Source organism: Hyperolius riggenbachi, chromosome 10 (genome assembly GCF_040937935.1).
Source record: "Hyperolius riggenbachi isolate aHypRig1 chromosome 10, aHypRig1.pri, whole genome shotgun sequence".
Lineage (NCBI taxonomy): Eukaryota > Metazoa > Chordata > Amphibia > Anura > Hyperoliidae > Hyperolius > Hyperolius riggenbachi.
This window is the reverse complement of record NC_090655.1, coordinates 265,458,085-265,476,282: the sequence shown is the minus strand read 5'-3', so window position 1 is coordinate 265,476,282 and position 18,198 is coordinate 265,458,085. Positions and strand designations below refer to the sequence as shown.

Below are 18,198 nucleotides of genomic sequence, written 5' to 3'. Positions count from 1 at the left end.
TCACATCCCCCTCTTTAGTTCACAGTTTATCAGGCAGATCCAGTTACGGTAGTTAACGTTGCTTACTAAGCTTGAATGCCAAGTCCCTTCACCAAAGCTTTGCAGCGGGACCACACTCACACTTCACCATCAAGCATTCGCTACCACGTGCAGCCACTCCCAAAGCTTCTGGCATTCCAGGTTGTATGCTAGATCAGCAGCATCCATCAATGCATTTCATCCTGCCTACTTGGAAGAACATAATATTAAAGATGGTATATAAATGATGAAGATCATGATTGAGGAGGAAACAATCCATCTCACTAAAATGGTGAAACAGTTGGTGGCATCTGAGAAGGCATTAAATGTGAATAGGGAGGAACCTGAATTCAAAAGATTAAATAATAAGATCGGGGCCGGTTCTCTCATGAAGCAAGGTGAAACATTTGCATCAGGCGCAGAGATTACAGGGGCAGCATTTTTGTAACAGCAGGCAGTCAGAGTAGCAGGAAAATCAAGAGGAGAGCGAGGTAAAGAGGTAATTATTGGGGAAAATCAGCTTATTGTGCTGTGTGAGGAGTCTGGCAGGGAGTGAGGAGGGGAGGCAGGAGAGCAGCGAGTGTTTCATTTGACTTGCACAGCAGAAGGGAGGAGGTGGCACTGCTGTCCGGACTGAGGAGGGGCGCATCCTCACAAGTTTGCCTCAGGCAGCAAAAAGTCTATAATCATCCCTGAATAAGAGGAGAATTGATTTAGGGAATGAAAGGGTTAAATAAAGCTAATACATTTTTTTGATGAGGTGTACATGATTTTAACAAAGGGGAGGTGTTTCTGGTTTATAAAGATCAGCAAAGAGGTAGAAGTAGAACTAAGCGAGGGGGAGTTAGCTGAGCCTCATCTTTCGGGGAACCACAAGGCAATGCCTCTGCTTCAAATAATGATCAGGAACACAAGGAGAAAAGGAAACAGGTAAAAGGTATATTAAGAAATGGAGAAGATGCTGTTACTAGACAAAAAGGCTTTTTAGTGAAAACAAGCCGAGGGGAGGCAGAGGGAGCTCAGAAAGAAACATCATCAGAGATAACTGAACCTCAGGCAAAAGATATTATAATGATGACTCATGTCGTTGATGAAAATAATATATCCTTACGTTTTGCCCAACACAGTCAGTGGATGAACTTTTGGATATACAATCATTTTTGAGGAAAGTTTTGTTTGGGACATACAGTTCAGAAAAGTATTCACAGTGCATCAATTTTGCCACATTTTATTCTTTTACAGGCTTATTCCAAAATAGATTAATTACATTTGTTTCCTCAGAATTCTACACATAACATCCCATAATGGCAATATCCATATTCCAGAATTCTCCCAATGAGATTCAGAAGAAAAGTACAACCTTTATTAACCTCCCTGGCGGTAAGCCCGTGCTGAGCACGGGCTATGCCGCCGGAAGGCACCGCTCAGGCCCCGCTGGGCCGACTTGCATAATTTTTTTTTTGCTACACGCAGCTAGCACTTTGCTAGCTGTGTGTGCAATGAGATCGCCGCCGATCCGCCGCTATTCGTCGCGCCGTGGCCGCCCCCCCCCCCCAGACCCCGTGCGCTGCCTGGCCAATCAGTGCCAGGCAGCGTTGTGGAGTGGATCGGAGTCGCCATGGCGACTGGGGAAGCCCTCCAGGAGATCCCGTTCTTTGAACGGGATCTCCTGCTCTCCGATCGCCGGAGGGTGGGGGGATGCCGCTGACCTTGTCTCGCTACATGAAAAAGAAAAATTAAAAAAAAATAACGGATTTGCTGCCCCCTGGTGGATTTTTAGCAAACCGCCAGGAGGGTTAATGTTAAGAAACATCTGTGTGATCTGCAAGTCCCTTACAGCATGATGTTCCTGGTGAAACTTTGGCTACAGTTCAATGCAAAAGTCTATTTTTTTACCACTCTTGAGGCTGCTATTGCCTGGATGAACAGCAGGGTATGAATGTTGCACTTGCGCCACCACCCTCTCCCAGGCAGTGAGCGCAGGCTGCGGTCTTTTTATGGTGTTGCACGACTTGTGAATGCCGATACTGTGGAATGTGTTATACTTCACTCTGGGCTTCCTTGCACTATGTCCAGTGGTGTAACTAGAGGGGTGCAGGCTTGGCCACATTTGCGTTTAGTTTCAGTGTTACGCCAACACACCTGTGTCACCTAACCTTACTGGGAGTTACTGTCAGTGACTATATGACTATAACAGACATTTGTGTCAGTGAGTGATTAGAGTACAGTGTTGCACCATTATACTCACTGATCCAAGGGTCCTGTGCTGGCCTCTCAGAACATCGTTATGGAAGACTTCTGGAATTAGCGTGGATGCTGTCCTCCAGCTGCGGTGGGTATGCACCCTAAGGAGCGTGCACATACCTCTTCAATGCAGTTGTAGGCGGGGGGGGGGGATGAGGTATTGCAGCACTGGTATAAATGCAGGGGTATTCAAACCCTGCCCATTCACTGCTCAGTGCTGTTCCATCAGAGCAGCTGCGGTGTGTCTCACACGATCTGCAACACTATTCACACAGTCCTGTCCTGTCGGTCCTCTTAGTTCAGTCCTGTTACAGGCACACCCCAGGAGAGACGCAGGCACACCCCGGGAGAGACGCAGGCACACCCCGGGAGAGAAGCAGGCACACCCCGGGAGAGAAGCAGGCCCCCCCCACGGGAGAGAAGCATGCACACCCCGGGAGAGAAGCAGGCACACCCCGGGAGAGAAGCAGGCACACCCCGGGAGAGAAGCAGGCACACCTCGGGAGAGAAGCAGGCACACCCTGGGAGAGACGCAGGCAGACCCCGGGAGATACGCAGGCAGACCCCGGGAGAGATGCAGGCACCCCCCGGGAGAGACGCAGGCACCCCCCGGGAGAGACGCAGGCACCCCCCGGGAGAGACGCGGGCACCCCCCGGGAGAGAAGCGGGCACACCCCAGGAGAGACGCGGGCACAACCCCAGGAGAGACGCGGGCACAACCCCAGGAGAGAAGTGGGCACAACCCCAGGAGAGACGCGGGCACAACCCCAGGAGAGAAGCAGGCACAACCCCAGGTGAGACGCAGGCACAACCGCAGGAGAGAAGCAGGCACAACCCCAGGAGAGAAGCAGGCACACCTCAGGAGAGACGCAGGCACACCCCCAGGAGAGACGCAGGCACAACCCCAGGAGAGACGCAGGCACACCCCAGAAGAGACGCAGGCACAGCCCAGGAGAGAAGCAGGCAGACCCCAGGAGAGATGCAGGCACAACCCCAGGAGAGACGCAGGCACACCCCAGGAGAGAAGCAGGCACAACCCCAGGAGAGACGCAGGCACACCCCAGGAGAGAAGCAGGCACAACCCCAGGAGAGACCCAGGCACACCCCAGGAGAGAAGCAGGCACAACCCCAGGAGAGACGCAGGCACAACCCCAGGAGAGACGCAGGCACACCCCAGAAGAGACGCAGGCACAGCCCAGGAGAGAAGCAGGCACAACCCCAGGAGAGACGCAGGCACAACCCCAGGAGAGAAGCAGGCACAGCCCAGGAGAGAAGCAGGGAGACCCCAGGAGAGATGCAGGCACAACCCCAGGAGAGACGCAGGCACACCCCAGGAGAGACGCAGGCACAACCCAGGAGAGAAGCAGGCACAACCCCAGGAGAGACGAGGGCACACCCTAGGAGAGAAGCAGGCACAACCCCAGGAGAGACGCAGGCACAACCCAGGAGAGATGCACAGTGTTCCCTGGCAGTCTCATGGTCCCTCATCCCTTCCCCATACAGCATTCCCTGGCAGTCTCATGGCCAGTGTTGCCAACTCGTCAGTAAGGAAAGTAGCTATTGGCTGTCGTAGAAGTCGCTAGATGACATCATCACGTAATTTGCATAATGCACGCTGCACATGCAAGTTATTTGCAAATTCAGAAACCGAAAGTAAGAGACAATTCTGTCATATGGCTTACCTAAAGTTACGTGACACTTATTTGAAGCTTGAAATATGGTAAGAATGTGTATTTGAATCTGACAAACCCATTTGTAAGACTTCGACTTTTATCTCATAACATTGAGTTTATTCTTCTCCTGCTGTAACTGCAGGGGGGGGGGGGGGGGGACTCCTGCGAGAGGACAGGCTTGTCTGTGAGTGCTTTGGGAGGGGGGGGAGGGGCCGGCAGCGGCAGCTGCTGTGGCAAGTTGAGAAGAGTCAGTACAGACACATCAGAGTCAGTAACACAAGAAAAAGTTGCTAGTCGCTTTTTAAAAAAAAATTCGCTAGAGGGATTTGAAAAGTCGCTAAATATAGCGACAAAGTCGCTAAGTTGGCAACACTGCTCATGGCCCCTCTCCCCTCCTCCATACAGCATTCCCTGGCAGTCTAGTGGCCCCCCTGCTACTCCATACAATGTTCCCCATGCAGAGATTGGTGCTGGGAGTAATGCTATGTAAGTACCTTACCTCTCACATTCCAGCGTCACTTCCTCTGCTGCACGCTGAGCCACTGTAATGGGTCCCAGGGGATGCAGCTCGGCAAGCGGCTGGTAAGTATTGCTCTGCTGCTGCTCGCTCTGCAGGAATGCGGGACATTGTGGGGGGAAGGGACTGTGGAGCCACGTCTCCCATCTAGGGACAGTCATGGGGAACCCAGAATTGTAGGAAGGCGTGTAAACTGATTAAAAACAGCTGTTATTTTCCAGATGACCCTCATAGTAGAGATACAACCAACCAAGTAAAAACAAGTATTGCAGGTGAAGGCTGTAATTCTCCTATCCTCCACAAGATGGCGACCAGTTATACCAGGAAGTACTGTTTGGCATAGACAGGAAGTTGGGGTTCAGAGTTGAATTGGGAGGAAGAGTAGGGGAACCATTGCTGGAACTGGCAGAAGAGGAGGTAATAAGATACATAAAGATATGTGTGATATTCCATACCTCCAGTGACACCCTAATTCTCCATAACGTTTCTCTATCTCACCATGAACCAAGGGCAGCATATAGAAGGACACAGGGACCTCTGCAAGGACATCATGATGGAAAATCAGCCGTCCATCACATCTCTGGGTAAGAGGAGACTTTTATTACTTGTAAAGGAGAGAGCAGTACGGAGGACCCCCTCTAGAGCCCCCCCCCCCCCCCCCAATTATCTAATATAGAATGCATTCAGTCAGTGCATGTTTTCTACAGATGTATCTAGTTACAGAAACCCTTAGAGAGATGTACAGGTCCTCTTTATTCCCAGGATTGGCCACCTATATCCCCATAATCTGATAAACACAGATGCAATGTATTCAGTCAGTGTGTGTGCTTCCTACAGATGTATCCAGTAAAAGAAACCCACCGGAGAGATGTACAGGTCCTCTTTATTCCTGGAATTGTCCACCTAGATCCCCCATCATCTGATAAACACATAGAGACAATGTACTCCGTCAGTGTGTGTTTCCTACAGATGTATCCAGTAACAGGAACCCACAAGTGAGGTGTACAGGTCCTCTTTATTCCAAGGACTGTTTACCTACGTAGTTATTTGGGTTGAAAAAAAAATACGCCTATTGAGTTGAAACCAGAAAATCAGCTACAACACTAGCCTGCAACTTTATATACTGTAATAGTGGGTACCACATACGGTACAGCACCAGTATCTGTTAATACATAGCACCAGTATATGTTTTGTCATTTTTATTTGGTGGGCATTGGAAAAGGTTTAGTCTTATACGGCGAATATATATTCAACCTCTATATGTTAACTGAAAAAGTTGGGGGGTCATCTTATACGCCGGACTATACGGCATCTCTGTTGATCCAGAGGAAGGTAATAAAAACCCTTACAAGGCATTGTCCAATCAGCCCCAAAAGGAAAAACAATCCTTCCAGATGGCAATCAGATAAAATCCCTGGATAAACATCCCCGGGAATTGCCTAGTAATTACATCCATGGATGTCTTTCAATGCAAGGAATGTATCTAAGCCACCCTTAAATGGAGATATACAATTTGCCATAACTACTTCCTGCGGTAATATATTCCGCATTTTCCTCGCTATTACTGTCAGGGCCGGATTGTGGCAAAGGCGACCTATACCATGGCCTAGGGCACCACAGGAGCATGGGCACCAAAGCAGCAGGCTAAACTGGTGCAGCATTTGCAAGCTTGCAATACAGGGAGATCAGGCGAGCACCTGACCGCGGTACTCTGCTTGCTCTCTTTGCACATTTGTATTGTGGCCAGTGGCTGTGGTCAGCATTGGAGAGGGAAAGGAAGAGGAAGCTTCTGCACTGGAGATGAGCAGAGAAATGAGTGACACAGATGGCTGCTGCAGTGTGAAGGTGAGTTGGCTACCTATATAGAAAGGTGCGAGGGTGGGAAAAGGAAGGATTAAGGGAGTTCTCTGGCTACTTATACTGGAGGGAAAGGGGGAGGAGTCACCTGGCTACATATATTAGAGGGAATGGGGAGGGGTCATCTATCTGGCTACCTATATTGGAGGGAAAAGAGGGGGGGGTCATCAAGCTACCTATACTAGAGGGAAGGGGAAAGGGGGAGGGGTCATCTCGCTACCTATACTGGAGGGAAAAGGGGGGGCATCAGGCTACCTATACTAGAGGGAAGGGGTCATTTCGCTACCTATACTGAAGGGGGGGGCGGCTGGTGACAGTGGCCTAGGGTGGTAAAGAGCACACATCCGGCCCTGCTTTTTCCTCCATGCACAGACGATGTCCTTTGCACAAGCCTAGGGACTACAATGTCATCTGCCAAGCTTTTATATTGCCCTCTGATGTATTTATACATGTTAATTAGATCTCCTCTAAAGGTGCATACACACATCCAACATTTTCGAACAACTTGTCATTTAACTTGTAGTCGTTCAGACGCCATGTACACACTGACCAACAAAGCGGCTGATGTGCTAATTTACCTAATTTACATGTTGTTTAACCAACTTGATACTGGACAAAGAACTGGATAGAACAGGCATGGGCAAACTCTGTCCCCCCAGCTGTTACGGAACTACAAGTCCCACAATGCATGTGCCTTTATGAGTCATGACTGTGGCTGTCAGACTCACGAAATGCATTGTGGGACTTTTAGTTCCTTAACAGCTGGAGGGCCAAGTTTTCCCATGCCTGGGATAGAACAATGGACTGGATTAAATGACTGATCGAACGACTTGTTGTTTGAATGTCTATTAGTTGGCCAAACGACTAAGAGTCATTTGTACACATGTACAGACCTAACAGTCGTTTGAACGACAGTTGGTCCATGGAGCCGCTAAGCGGATCGAGCAATCCGGCTGTTAACAGTCACTCGACAGTGCGTACACACGTCTAACTTGTTGTTCAAAAGACAAGTCGGATGACAAGTTGTTCGGTGTGTACGCACCTTAAGGTGTCTTTTCTCCATACTAAATAAGCCCAGTTTATCTAACCATTCTTGGTAAGTGAGACCTTCCATCCCACGTATCACTTTTGTTGCTCATCTCTGCACCTGCTCTAAAACTGCAATATCTTTCCTGTAATGTGGTGCCCAGAACTGAATTCCATATTCCAGATGTGGCCTTACTAGAGAGTACTCCCAAGTCCTTCTCCAAACTTTTATGTCCCCATCTGTATCCCCTTTATTTTGTATAGTGCTAGACCTTTTATACGACCAAAATGCATGACTTTATATTTTTCAACATTGAATTTCATCTGCCATGTATGTGCCCATATAGCCATCCTATCCAGATCCTGTTGCAATATGTTACTATCATCCGGAGAGCTGATAATTCTGCACAATTTTTTGTCATCTGCAAAATTAGCAAATTTACTTTCTACTTTGTCTACCAGGTAATTAATAAATAAATTGAAGGGCTGGCCCCAGTACTGATTCCTGTGGGACCTCACTGCTAAAAGTCACCCATTTTGAATATGATCCATTGACCACAACTCTTTGTTTTCTGTCCATTAGCCAGTTCCCTATCCATGCACACAGACTCTTCCCCAGTCCTTGCATCCTCAACTTTTGCACCAGACTTTTGTGAGCAGCAGTATTGGAGACCTTTGCTAAGTCCAGGTTAATCACATGTACATTATTTCCAATATCCACAGTAGCATTCACCACCTCATATAAGCTGAGCATGTTAGTCCAACAGGACCTGTCCTTACTAAAACTATGCTGATGCTGAGAAATAAGATTGTCCTCTGCTATGAAGTCTTGTAACCCCTCAAATTGCTTAATGTTTACCATTGAGTTTCCACCCTCATGCTTTAGGAGTCCAATACAGTCCACAGTTTCTAAAGATTTTTTTGTACTACAAGATTGCATCTCAGTTTTTTTTATATAAGTCCTTTTCTAAAGCAATATATGTCAAAGTGGGCGAGGTGGACCGCCTGATAAAAAGGACTGTGTTTTGGCCCTTCACCGTATAAAGGACCCTATCTGATTATATATTTGTAGAACGCTGATTGACATCATTGCGGTCCTCGCTAGTTTTGCAGGGAATGACCGTTAGCTCAAGCTCGTGCTCCCTGCAGGGGAATAAGGAAGTCGGCCAGCTGTGATCGGAGCTGACAGGCTGAAACGAAGGGAAGAAAAAAGGTAATTTATATGTGTACAGCACTGCGATCTAGTGCTTCGAGTGTCCCTGTTACTTAACTGTCCCTTGGATGGGCTCACAATCCTATCCCTGCAATAGTCCTATGCCATGTAGGAATAGTGTAGTGTATGGATCGCAGTTCAGGACTAATGGATTGGGGGGGCAGAAGTAATAGTGGGTTTTTTTTTTGTCCTGTTTTTTTTTTTTATTTAATGACCTATTTTAATTAATTAAAAAAATGCAGCAGCAATCAAAAAACACCAGGAGATAGCTCTATTAAGGTGAAGAAAATGAGGTAAAATTAATTTGGGTGGTGTCATGGTCTCTCCTGGAGCATGTCCTGTTGCTTACAGTGAAACTGCAATCAGGCAGTTCTGATTTCTCTTCATGCATTCGGTTGCACAGTTTTGCTTGCATTCGCAATAAGTGTTAATGCCATCTGCAATCACTTTGCAGTTCAGAGCAGCTCAGGATGCTGTGAACTGCAGAGTGAACCTATGGCTTGCTGCAGCTGAACTGCAGCCAGACAGCTCGGAATTCCCTACATGTATGCGGCTCCATAATGTAGCTTGCATTTGTAATGAGAGTCCGATCCATCTGCAATCAGCCTGCAGTCTTCAATCAAACTAACACAGGATTGAGTGATTACCATTCAGCTGTGTTAGAATTTTAATTTCTGTTCTCATTGGATGATGTTCATATAAAAGCTTCTTCCTCCCTTGTCATCTTGCCTATCATTGCTTTCAGCTGTGCCATAGCTGGTTTCTGGGTCTTGTGTCCTTCAAGTCTTGCTGGCTTGGACAGTGGCTGATCGTAGCGGCAGTGATTGGCTGGAGCTTCTGCTGGTTCTGATCCTGTGGACACCAATGTCCTTCCAGTCCTGGTAGCTTGGACACAGCTGTGAATTATTGAATTGTGAAAAGTTGCCTGGTCACTAGGGAGGGTGTAAACCTGTGGTCCTTAAGCGGTTAAAGCTGATAAACTTGTACAACTTCTTTGGATTAGATTTGATATCACTAGCAATTTGATTTTTATCTTCGATCTTTGCCAGCCTAATTTCTTTTTTTACAACTTTGATTGCATTTCTTATAATTGTTTAAGGGCAACTGAAGTCAGAGGGATAAGGAGGCTGCCATATGTATTTCCTTTTCAGCAATACCAGTTTCCTGGCTGTCCTGCTGATCCTCTGCATCTAATACTTTTAGCCATAGCCCCTGAACAGGCATGCAGCAAATCAGGTGTCTCCGACATTATTGTCAGACCTGACTGGATTAGCTGCATGCTTGTTTCTGGTGTGATTCAGAGACTACTGCAGCCAAATAGATCAGCAGAGCTGCCAGGCAACTGGTATTGTTTAAAAGCAAATTAATATGGCAGCCTTCATGTACTTCTCACTCCAGTTGTCCTTTAATGCAGCCTCTGTCCCCTCCTAATTTAGGACCTTTATAAGCATTCTTTTTCCACAGCATTTTATCTCTAACCTTTCTATTCATCCATAGAGATCTGTTTTATTCCTAGAAGTTTTGTTTCCATATGGCATATATTTACTACAATATTCATTGAGGATCATTTGAAAAGTTTGCCATTTCCCTTCAGTGTCTTTCAATGATGAAATTTTGCTTTTCTCAACTTGAAATAAACCAGTTTAAAAAAACAAACAAACGATGCAATAAAGCAGTCAGCGTATTTTTAACATCATATGTACTGTACATATCTGATTGTGACTGTATATCTGATGTGTGCACAGGAATCTTTTATATATAATAAATAACATCTCTGCATCAGCTTTATTAGACACAATAATGAGCACAAAGATAAAAACACTTAAATCTGTAGAATGAGCTTATTAACCACCCTGACATTCTATTATTTTGCGGCGCTCGGCCACGGGTGGTTTTTTTTCACTTAATTTTTTTTTTAATCATGTAGCTAGCGCTAGCTACATGATTCCCCCCTCCCTGCACCATCCCTCCCACCCCTCCGATCGCCGCCGGCGATCATACCTAACAGGAAATCCCGCTCTGAATGGGATTTCCTGTTAGGGCTTCCCTCGTCGCCATGGCGACGATCGGAATGACGTCATCGATGTCATGACGTCAGGGGGAGTCCCGATCCACCCCATAGCGCAGCCTGGCGGTGATTGGCCAGGCTGCGCAAGGGGTCTGGGGGGACCCTCTTTCGCTGCAGATCGGCGGTGAGCGGCGGCGATCGATTACAACACACAGCTAGCAAAGTGCTAGCTGCGTGTTTAAAAAAAAAAAATTATGCAAATCGCCCCACCAGGGGGGCTGAGCAATCCACCGCAGCGGTATCGACGAGCTGAGCTCGTCCATACCGCTAAGGTGGTTAAAGAGACACTGAAGTCTCTTAAAAATCATCTTTTTAGCAGAAGCGACATGCCTTAAGTAAAGAATTGACTCATTTAAAAACGGACATACTTCTAGCACAAGAAACACACTTACTGAATTCCACCCAACATTACTGTACAATCAAACATTTCCCAAATATTATCTTTGCCAACTTTCATAAGAAAAAAAGAGGTCTACTGATAGCCTTCCACCACAAATTAGATATAGACATCAAGGAGACCATCAGAGATCCCTTTGGCAGATATTTGATAATCATATGTGAGATCAACAACTGTCTACACACTATTGTTAATGCGTATGCCCCAAATACTGGTCAATTAAAGTTTGCGAAATCCTTGATACGAAGGGTCAAAAATCATATGAAAGGTACTCTTGTAATGGCAGGGGACTTCAATATATGCATAGATCCCAAACTAGACTCTAGTCACTCTCACAGAACCAAAATGCCCTCCCTACAAAAAACATTACACCTAGAATGCTTATATGACCCCTGGAGAGTATCGCATGCCAACGAAAGGGACTACACACACCACTCCACAGTCCATAAATCGTGGTCACGCATTGACTTCTTCCTAGTTGACAGTGCATCCCTACAACTAGTGAAAGACTCCACCATACACCAGATCACAATATCAGACCACGCTCCCACCTCAGTGGTGCTGCAGATCAAGAACCACAATCCCGAATACAAAGCGTGGAACATGAACAACTCCCTATTCTCCTCTCTGACCGACCAACAAAAACTAAAAGAAGAATTGAGGGAATTTTTTCAAATAAATGACAATGGACTAGTAAGTCCACATACTTTATGGGCGGCTCACAAAGCATACATAAGGGGAACTCTAATTAGACAGGGCTCAATTAAAAAAAGAAATACAAACAAGAAACTCCAGGATCTACTAGATGAAATCAAATACTGTGAGGCTATTTCCAAATCCTCCCCCAGCACGGCCCAAGACAAAAAACTATTTAATCTTAGACAAGAACTGAGGCTCTTAATGCAGGAAAGCTACAAGTACATGCTTTCCAAAGCCAAACTCAACACATACTCCCAAAGTAACAAGGCAGGGAAAAAACTAGCCAACATTATTAAAGCACGCCAAGCAAAGACCAGAATAAAATACCTTATCCACCCTCTCACTAAAGAGAAACTTCAGAATCCCAAACACATTATAGACGCATTTAGTGACTACTACAGCTCATTGTACAATCTGCGAACTGACCCGGACACCCCACAGCCCACCCCCCATATCATTAACAATTTTCTCTCATCTATAAAAGTGCCCAAAATAAATACAGACCAACTTAAACTACTTAACTCACGAATCACAATAGACGAAATACATTCGGCAATTAAAAGCCTTAAAACTAACAAAGCCCCAGGCCCAGATGGCTTCAGCAATTATTATTATAAAACTTTCACTACCCTGCTAGCGCCCCATATATGCTCAGTGTTCAATGAGATCCTATTGAAAGGCTCCCCCCCGAAGGAATTTCTGGAAGCACGGATTTCGTTAATACCAAAACAAGGCAAAGACGAGAGCAACCCAGCAAACTATAGACCAATCTCACTCCTCAATGGAGACACCAAATTATATGCAAAAGTCCTTGCTTCCAGACTCCTTCCAATCCTACCCACAGTAATAGGACTAGATCAAGTGGGTTTTACCAAGGGCAGACAAGCTAGCGACGGAACCAGAAGGTTCATCAACATCATGAAGTACACCGAGCTCCACAAAGTGCCTTCTCTGTTTCTTTCACTAGATGCAGAGAAGGCATTTGACAGGGTTCATTGGAAATTTCTTTCTATTACTCTCGAGAAGTTTGGGTTTGAGGGGCTGATACACAAGGGGATCATGGCCCTATATACAGTCCCCACAGCAAAAGTGGTCTCCTCAGGTTTCACATCCAAGGAATTCTCAATCACAAACGGAACACGTCAAGGGTGCCCTTTGTCCCCTCTAATCTTCACACTCCTAATGGAAACATTAGCAGTAGCCATCCGTTCTAACCCCGAGGTCAAAGGTATCCAAATAAAAGATTACTCGCACAAAATAGGGCTTTTTGCAGATGACACAATCCTGGCAGTCACTGACCCTCTCAACTCCTTCCCACCACTTATCACCATCATAAACAACTTCTCAAAAGCCTCTTACTATAAAATCAATCAATCCAAATCATACATCCTTGGCACCAATATTCCTCGTAGTACCTCCCAATACATCCAAAATCACTACCCATTCCCATGGGCCTCAAAGTCAATTTCATACTTAGGGATCCAATTAACCATAAAAACCTCTGACTTATATAAAGCGAACTTCCTAACCCTTCTACAAAAAAAATCAAAAACGAATTAAAAGACCTATCCTCTTACCAACTCTCCTGGGCGGGAAGAATAGCGGCTCTGAAAATGCAAACTCTACCCAAAATCACCTACTACCTCAGAACAATCAATATCCCCATCAGGAAAAGCTTCTTCATAGAAATTAATAAATTAATAACAGAATATATTTGGCAAGGCAAAAGACACAGAACAGCCCATAAGACCCTTACAATTCCCAAAAAACTAGGTGGTGTAGGTGTTCCTTGCATAATAGCATTATATCACGCATGCAACCTAGATATCTCTAAATTCTGGTGGCACAAGTCCTCTGAAACACCACTATGGGCAGTAATAGAACAAAGCATAGTGAAAGGAGACCTGAGTGACTTCCTAATAGCCCAGCTAATACTAAATTCAAATGATGTACATCCTTATCCAACCATCCAATCCACTATTAACTCCTGGAAATTCCTAGCAAAACAAAAAACTACAAATGACAATCTAACCCCGGATATACCCATCTCAGTAGCTCCCTTCCTTTCAGAGGCCATAAACTTGAAACATTGGCCATCCCCATCACAACTTAACTTCAAGTCCCTATTAAAAGAAGGCAAATTTAAAACCTTCCCCCAGCTACAAGAAGAGCACCAAATACCCTCAACGGAGCTCTTAACCTTCTATCAATTAAGACATACCTGGACCTCCATTAAAACATCACTCCCCACCATACCCAAATCAATCCTACACTTTGTCAAAGCTCCCATCCCACTCAGGAGGGGCATATCCCTGTGCTGTATGGAATTACTCAGGCCTTCTGAACTAAATCTCACAAAACACGTGAGCTACTGGTCCAGTGAGCTAAAAATTTCTATCTCGCTGGACCAAATCCAACGGGCCTCCTCTCTTTTACTTAGATACTCCCAATGTGTAACGCACTGGGAAACATTCCAAAAAATTCTGCTCCATTGGTATTACACCCCCTCCCGCCTGTCAAAATTCGACAAAAATACCTCCCCCAATTGCTGGAGGAATTGTGGCTCTCTGGGTTCACTCCCCCATATAATTTGGTTCTGCAAACCCATCAACATGCTTTGGCTAGAAATCAGTCATCACATTGCAACTTATATCTGGAAGGCCTTCACATTAACGCCACAACTGGCGATTCTTCACATAGGCATAGAGCACATACCGTCACCCTATCGCCTAGAAATCACACAAATCCTATGCGCAACTCGACACCTAATTGTCTCTAATTGGAAAACCAGCAACTCTCCAACTGTTTCATCAATCCTAGCCCTGGCAAAAGGAAATATAAACATGGAGCACAAACTTAGACTTACTCAAGATAGCTATTCCTAACAAAGCATTCCGTCAGAATCAATTCCCTGAGCCTCTAGGCTCTTGACTTCTCTCCCTTGAACTATGCTGCCGTACTGAACTACCAAACCTCAAGGGGCACCATTAGATGTCGCAGCAAAACAAACACACTTGGCTGTCCCTGAAAAACAGCGTTTGCTGTATTGCTGTTATATACCTGCAGGACTTATTTACTTGTTCACTCGTTTACTTGTTTATTTGTTTATCTGTCTATCTGAATACCTGTTTACATGTATATCCGCGGCCAATCTGCGGTTTATTTCTCGTTTATGTAAAAGCCAATGGAAATGTCTATTCTCATTAACTGTACCGCTTTCAAAAAATTGGCAATAAAAAATTAATCTCTAAAAAAAAAATCATCTTTTTATTACAAAATCCTGTGTAACATTACTGTCCTAACCAAAACGCCGCATCCCCGCAGCTGTAATCTAAATAAATCCCGCCTAACTCCACTCTCCCTCTCCCCCGCAAAATCCACGGCTTTCTTGGTCATGGATTTGGCTGCTGTTGGAGGCAGAGCTTTCAGCCGCAGCTCTGCCTCCATTTGCATCTATCAGCGGCGGATCTCTCCCCCACCCCTCTTAGTGAATGAAGACTGAGAGGGGCGGGCGGAGGCGGCGATCCGGGCTGATAGACGCGCTGAGAGGCAGAACTGCAGCTCATAGCTCTGCCTCTCACGGAAGCGCTGCCTGGATTGCCCCCCTGGGGAGTTTGGGGGGATTTAGTTAGATTGCAGCGGAGGGGATGCTGCGGTTTAGGTAGGGCAACAATGATACACAGGATTTTGTAATAAAAAAGAGGATTTTTTAAGAGACTTCTGAGTTTTTTTTAATATACATTCAATAATACAGTATACTTTGGGGGCCTGTGCGGGGGTGGGTTCTCCTCCTTCACCTCTCTCCGGCTTGGTAACCTCACACCTTGTTAGCATCTGTGGACGCCTTCCTGCTCACTCCACCTATGAATAGCGATCTTCCTTTCTCCTGCACTTCTTTCTCTTCGCTCTGGTTACGCTGGTGTTCTGGTTGGTCAGTTCTTTCTCTATTCCTTTGGGTGATCTAAGGCCTGTTTATTTTGGGTCACACTGTTTAGCTTAATTCACAACTGGTCTGTATCTTTATCTTCATAATTACTAAACACAAGAGCCTGCACTCCTCAGTGCTAACATTTTTCACCCCCTTGGGTCAATTTATTGCGGACTTACACATTAAAAACAATAAAATCCTGATTAATTAAAATCTCCCTGAATGTTTTCTCACTAATATTATAAATGGGAACGTTTGGATTTATAGATGTTTGGATGTTTGTTACTCGATCACGCAACAATGGCTGATTGGATTGGAATGAAATTTGGTACACAGATAGTACATTACCTGAAATAACATATAGGATACTTTTTATCCCCATAACCAAAAAGGGGGCAGAGACAAATACAAATTTCACTGGGAAAATATAAACTGCAGCCTGTAACGATCGGTGTAACACAGAGAGGATCTGATTATCGGTGATCTGCAGTATCACCGAGAATACAGATATATACCTGATTATTGATGATCTGCAGTATCACCGATAATCAGATATATTGCTAACCTCTGAACACCTGAGTGATGAGAGTGTTTGGTGCAACAGTATACTTTGAGGAGAGCACCCCAAAAGGGTGCTAAGCTGTGCGGGATATATCCAAAGCTCAGATTCCTTCCACAGGTCTGAAGCTCCCCAAGGGGCGGAGCAAGACTGTAGGGGGGAAGGACAGAGTGTGAGTGACACCAATGGTGAAGTGTCACTGACATGTCTGTGAACTATCTCCTATCAGGGATGATAGTTCTCGAGGTCGGACAAGCCAGGTCGTAAACGTGCAGACAGATAAGGTACAGAGACCGGAGGCAAATAGGCAAGCAGAGTTCGGCAACAGAAGATCAGAATAACAAAGGTACAAAATCAAAGATCTGGAGGATGGTCAGGAAAGCGGAAGTTCATAACAGATAATCAACAATGCCTAGACTTGAGTGTGAGCTCCAAGATTCTCACACTCCAGGAACTAAGCTAGATAATAACAATATACAATAGTACAGAAATCCTAGACTAAGGTGTGAGCTCCGTGATCATCAACACCTACGAAACTGTCTAATAACACAGATACTGACAAAGTCTGAGTGCTACCACGTAGTGATCGCAACGCCAGACACCAGAGAAATGTCCAGCACCCAGTATATATACTCAAGCGCTCTCCAGCGCCTCCCCTAAGTGCTGGACCAATGAAAGCTAATTGTCACCTGACCTCCTTATGACTGTCTTAAAGGCCCTGCCTCTCTGCGCATGCGCGCGCGTCCTCCTGAAACAGTGTGGACTATCAGTCCCAGCCACACCAGACATATGTTGTAATGTTTCTGCTATGTTGGATGCGGAATCCGCCGCACCACCGTCTGTGCATGCGGAGTTTTCTCCGCATTCGGCATTACTGATAGGAGTCGGCCTATGCGTGTAACCTGCTGCGTTGGACGCGGAATCCGCCGCCTTGCTGTCTGGGCATGCGGCGGTTTTTCCGCGCTCCGACTGCGCGCCAGCTGCTATGTTGCATGCGGAATCATCGGCCTTACTCTGAATACCAGCGGCGGCTTTTCCGCGTTTCCTCACACAGCCATTCTTACACTGTTAATGGTAGGGTTCTCAAACCTTGCACAGTTGGTGACTGGGATTAATATTCGTAAAAGTGGGTTAAGCCTAAAAAAGCTAATCAAAATTCACCTATTGATTTTCAAGGGGAATATTTAATTGCTGCCATTCTTGCCTTGTTAATGGCACAAGCCTCAAACCTGGTACAGTTGGTCATTGGGTGACTGGGATTCAAATTCTGAAAAGGGGGTGGAGCCATATACAGCCAATCAGATTTGTTTCATTTCAATGCAAATTATTGATGCCAAGGACAGCAAAGCTCACAAAGTAATTGTGTGTTAGGGTTCGAAAAAGCGGGCAAAGCTAACACCAGCCAAATACATACCCGGGCAACGCCGAACCATCAGCTAGTAGATAAATAACACCCCATAGGTGTGCTATGATAATGGATCACAAAAAGACATATATCTGTTATATTGATTGGGGACAATCAAAAAATAGTCCTGCTCCAAAATACAAGAAAAATACACCTGCAAATTGAACAAATACAAAAAATCTCAGTCCATTTGCAAAAAAACCCCATTATGAATTCATACAGTGTAATAAAAGTGTCAGGTGCAGGGAGCAAGTAAGTGCAATAGATTCATTGAGGTAGATATCAGAAAGATTACAGTACAAATAGTGAAGTGCAGTAGTGTATGTAGGGAAAAGTGTAAAAGAGATCGGCTCACTAAGTCACTAAGGAATCGCACCAAGAGAGGAACCAGGGAGAGAGGGCTGGGAGGGCATCCCAATAAGCAATTGGCAACAGCCATTTCCACCATGAATATTTACCCAAACGGACTCCACATCTTCGCAATCTTCCTCCATCTCATCCTTCATGGCAGCTGTAAAAGAGTTTTTAACAAAGAGACAAACCCCTCCACCTTTTCTCCCTGTTCTATCCTTCCTAAACACTGTATCCCTCTAA

General features: G+C 45.5%; 2 protein-coding genes across 4 annotated transcripts in view; one reads left to right on the top strand and one right to left on the bottom strand.

The window, feature by feature from the left end:
• Positions 1–18,198, bottom strand: part of LOC137535386 (zinc finger protein 585A-like) — a 764,031-nt gene that overhangs the window by 102,934 nt on the left and 642,899 nt on the right. The window lies entirely within an intron of this gene.
• LOC137535396 (zinc finger protein 585A-like) overlaps positions 4,831–18,198 on the top strand; it is a 67,628-nt gene continuing 54,260 nt past the window's right edge. For 2 of the 3 annotated variants that reach the window (XM_068257235.1, XM_068257234.1), the window contains exon 1: positions 4,840–5,036. In XM_068257235.1, the coding sequence (XP_068113336.1) occupies positions 4,952–5,036 (85 nt within the window). In that variant the 5' untranslated portion in view covers positions 4,840–4,951. Of the gene's footprint in view, positions 5,037–18,198 lie in introns of all 3 variants that reach the window. The other variant, XM_068257233.1, reaches the window with a different exon arrangement.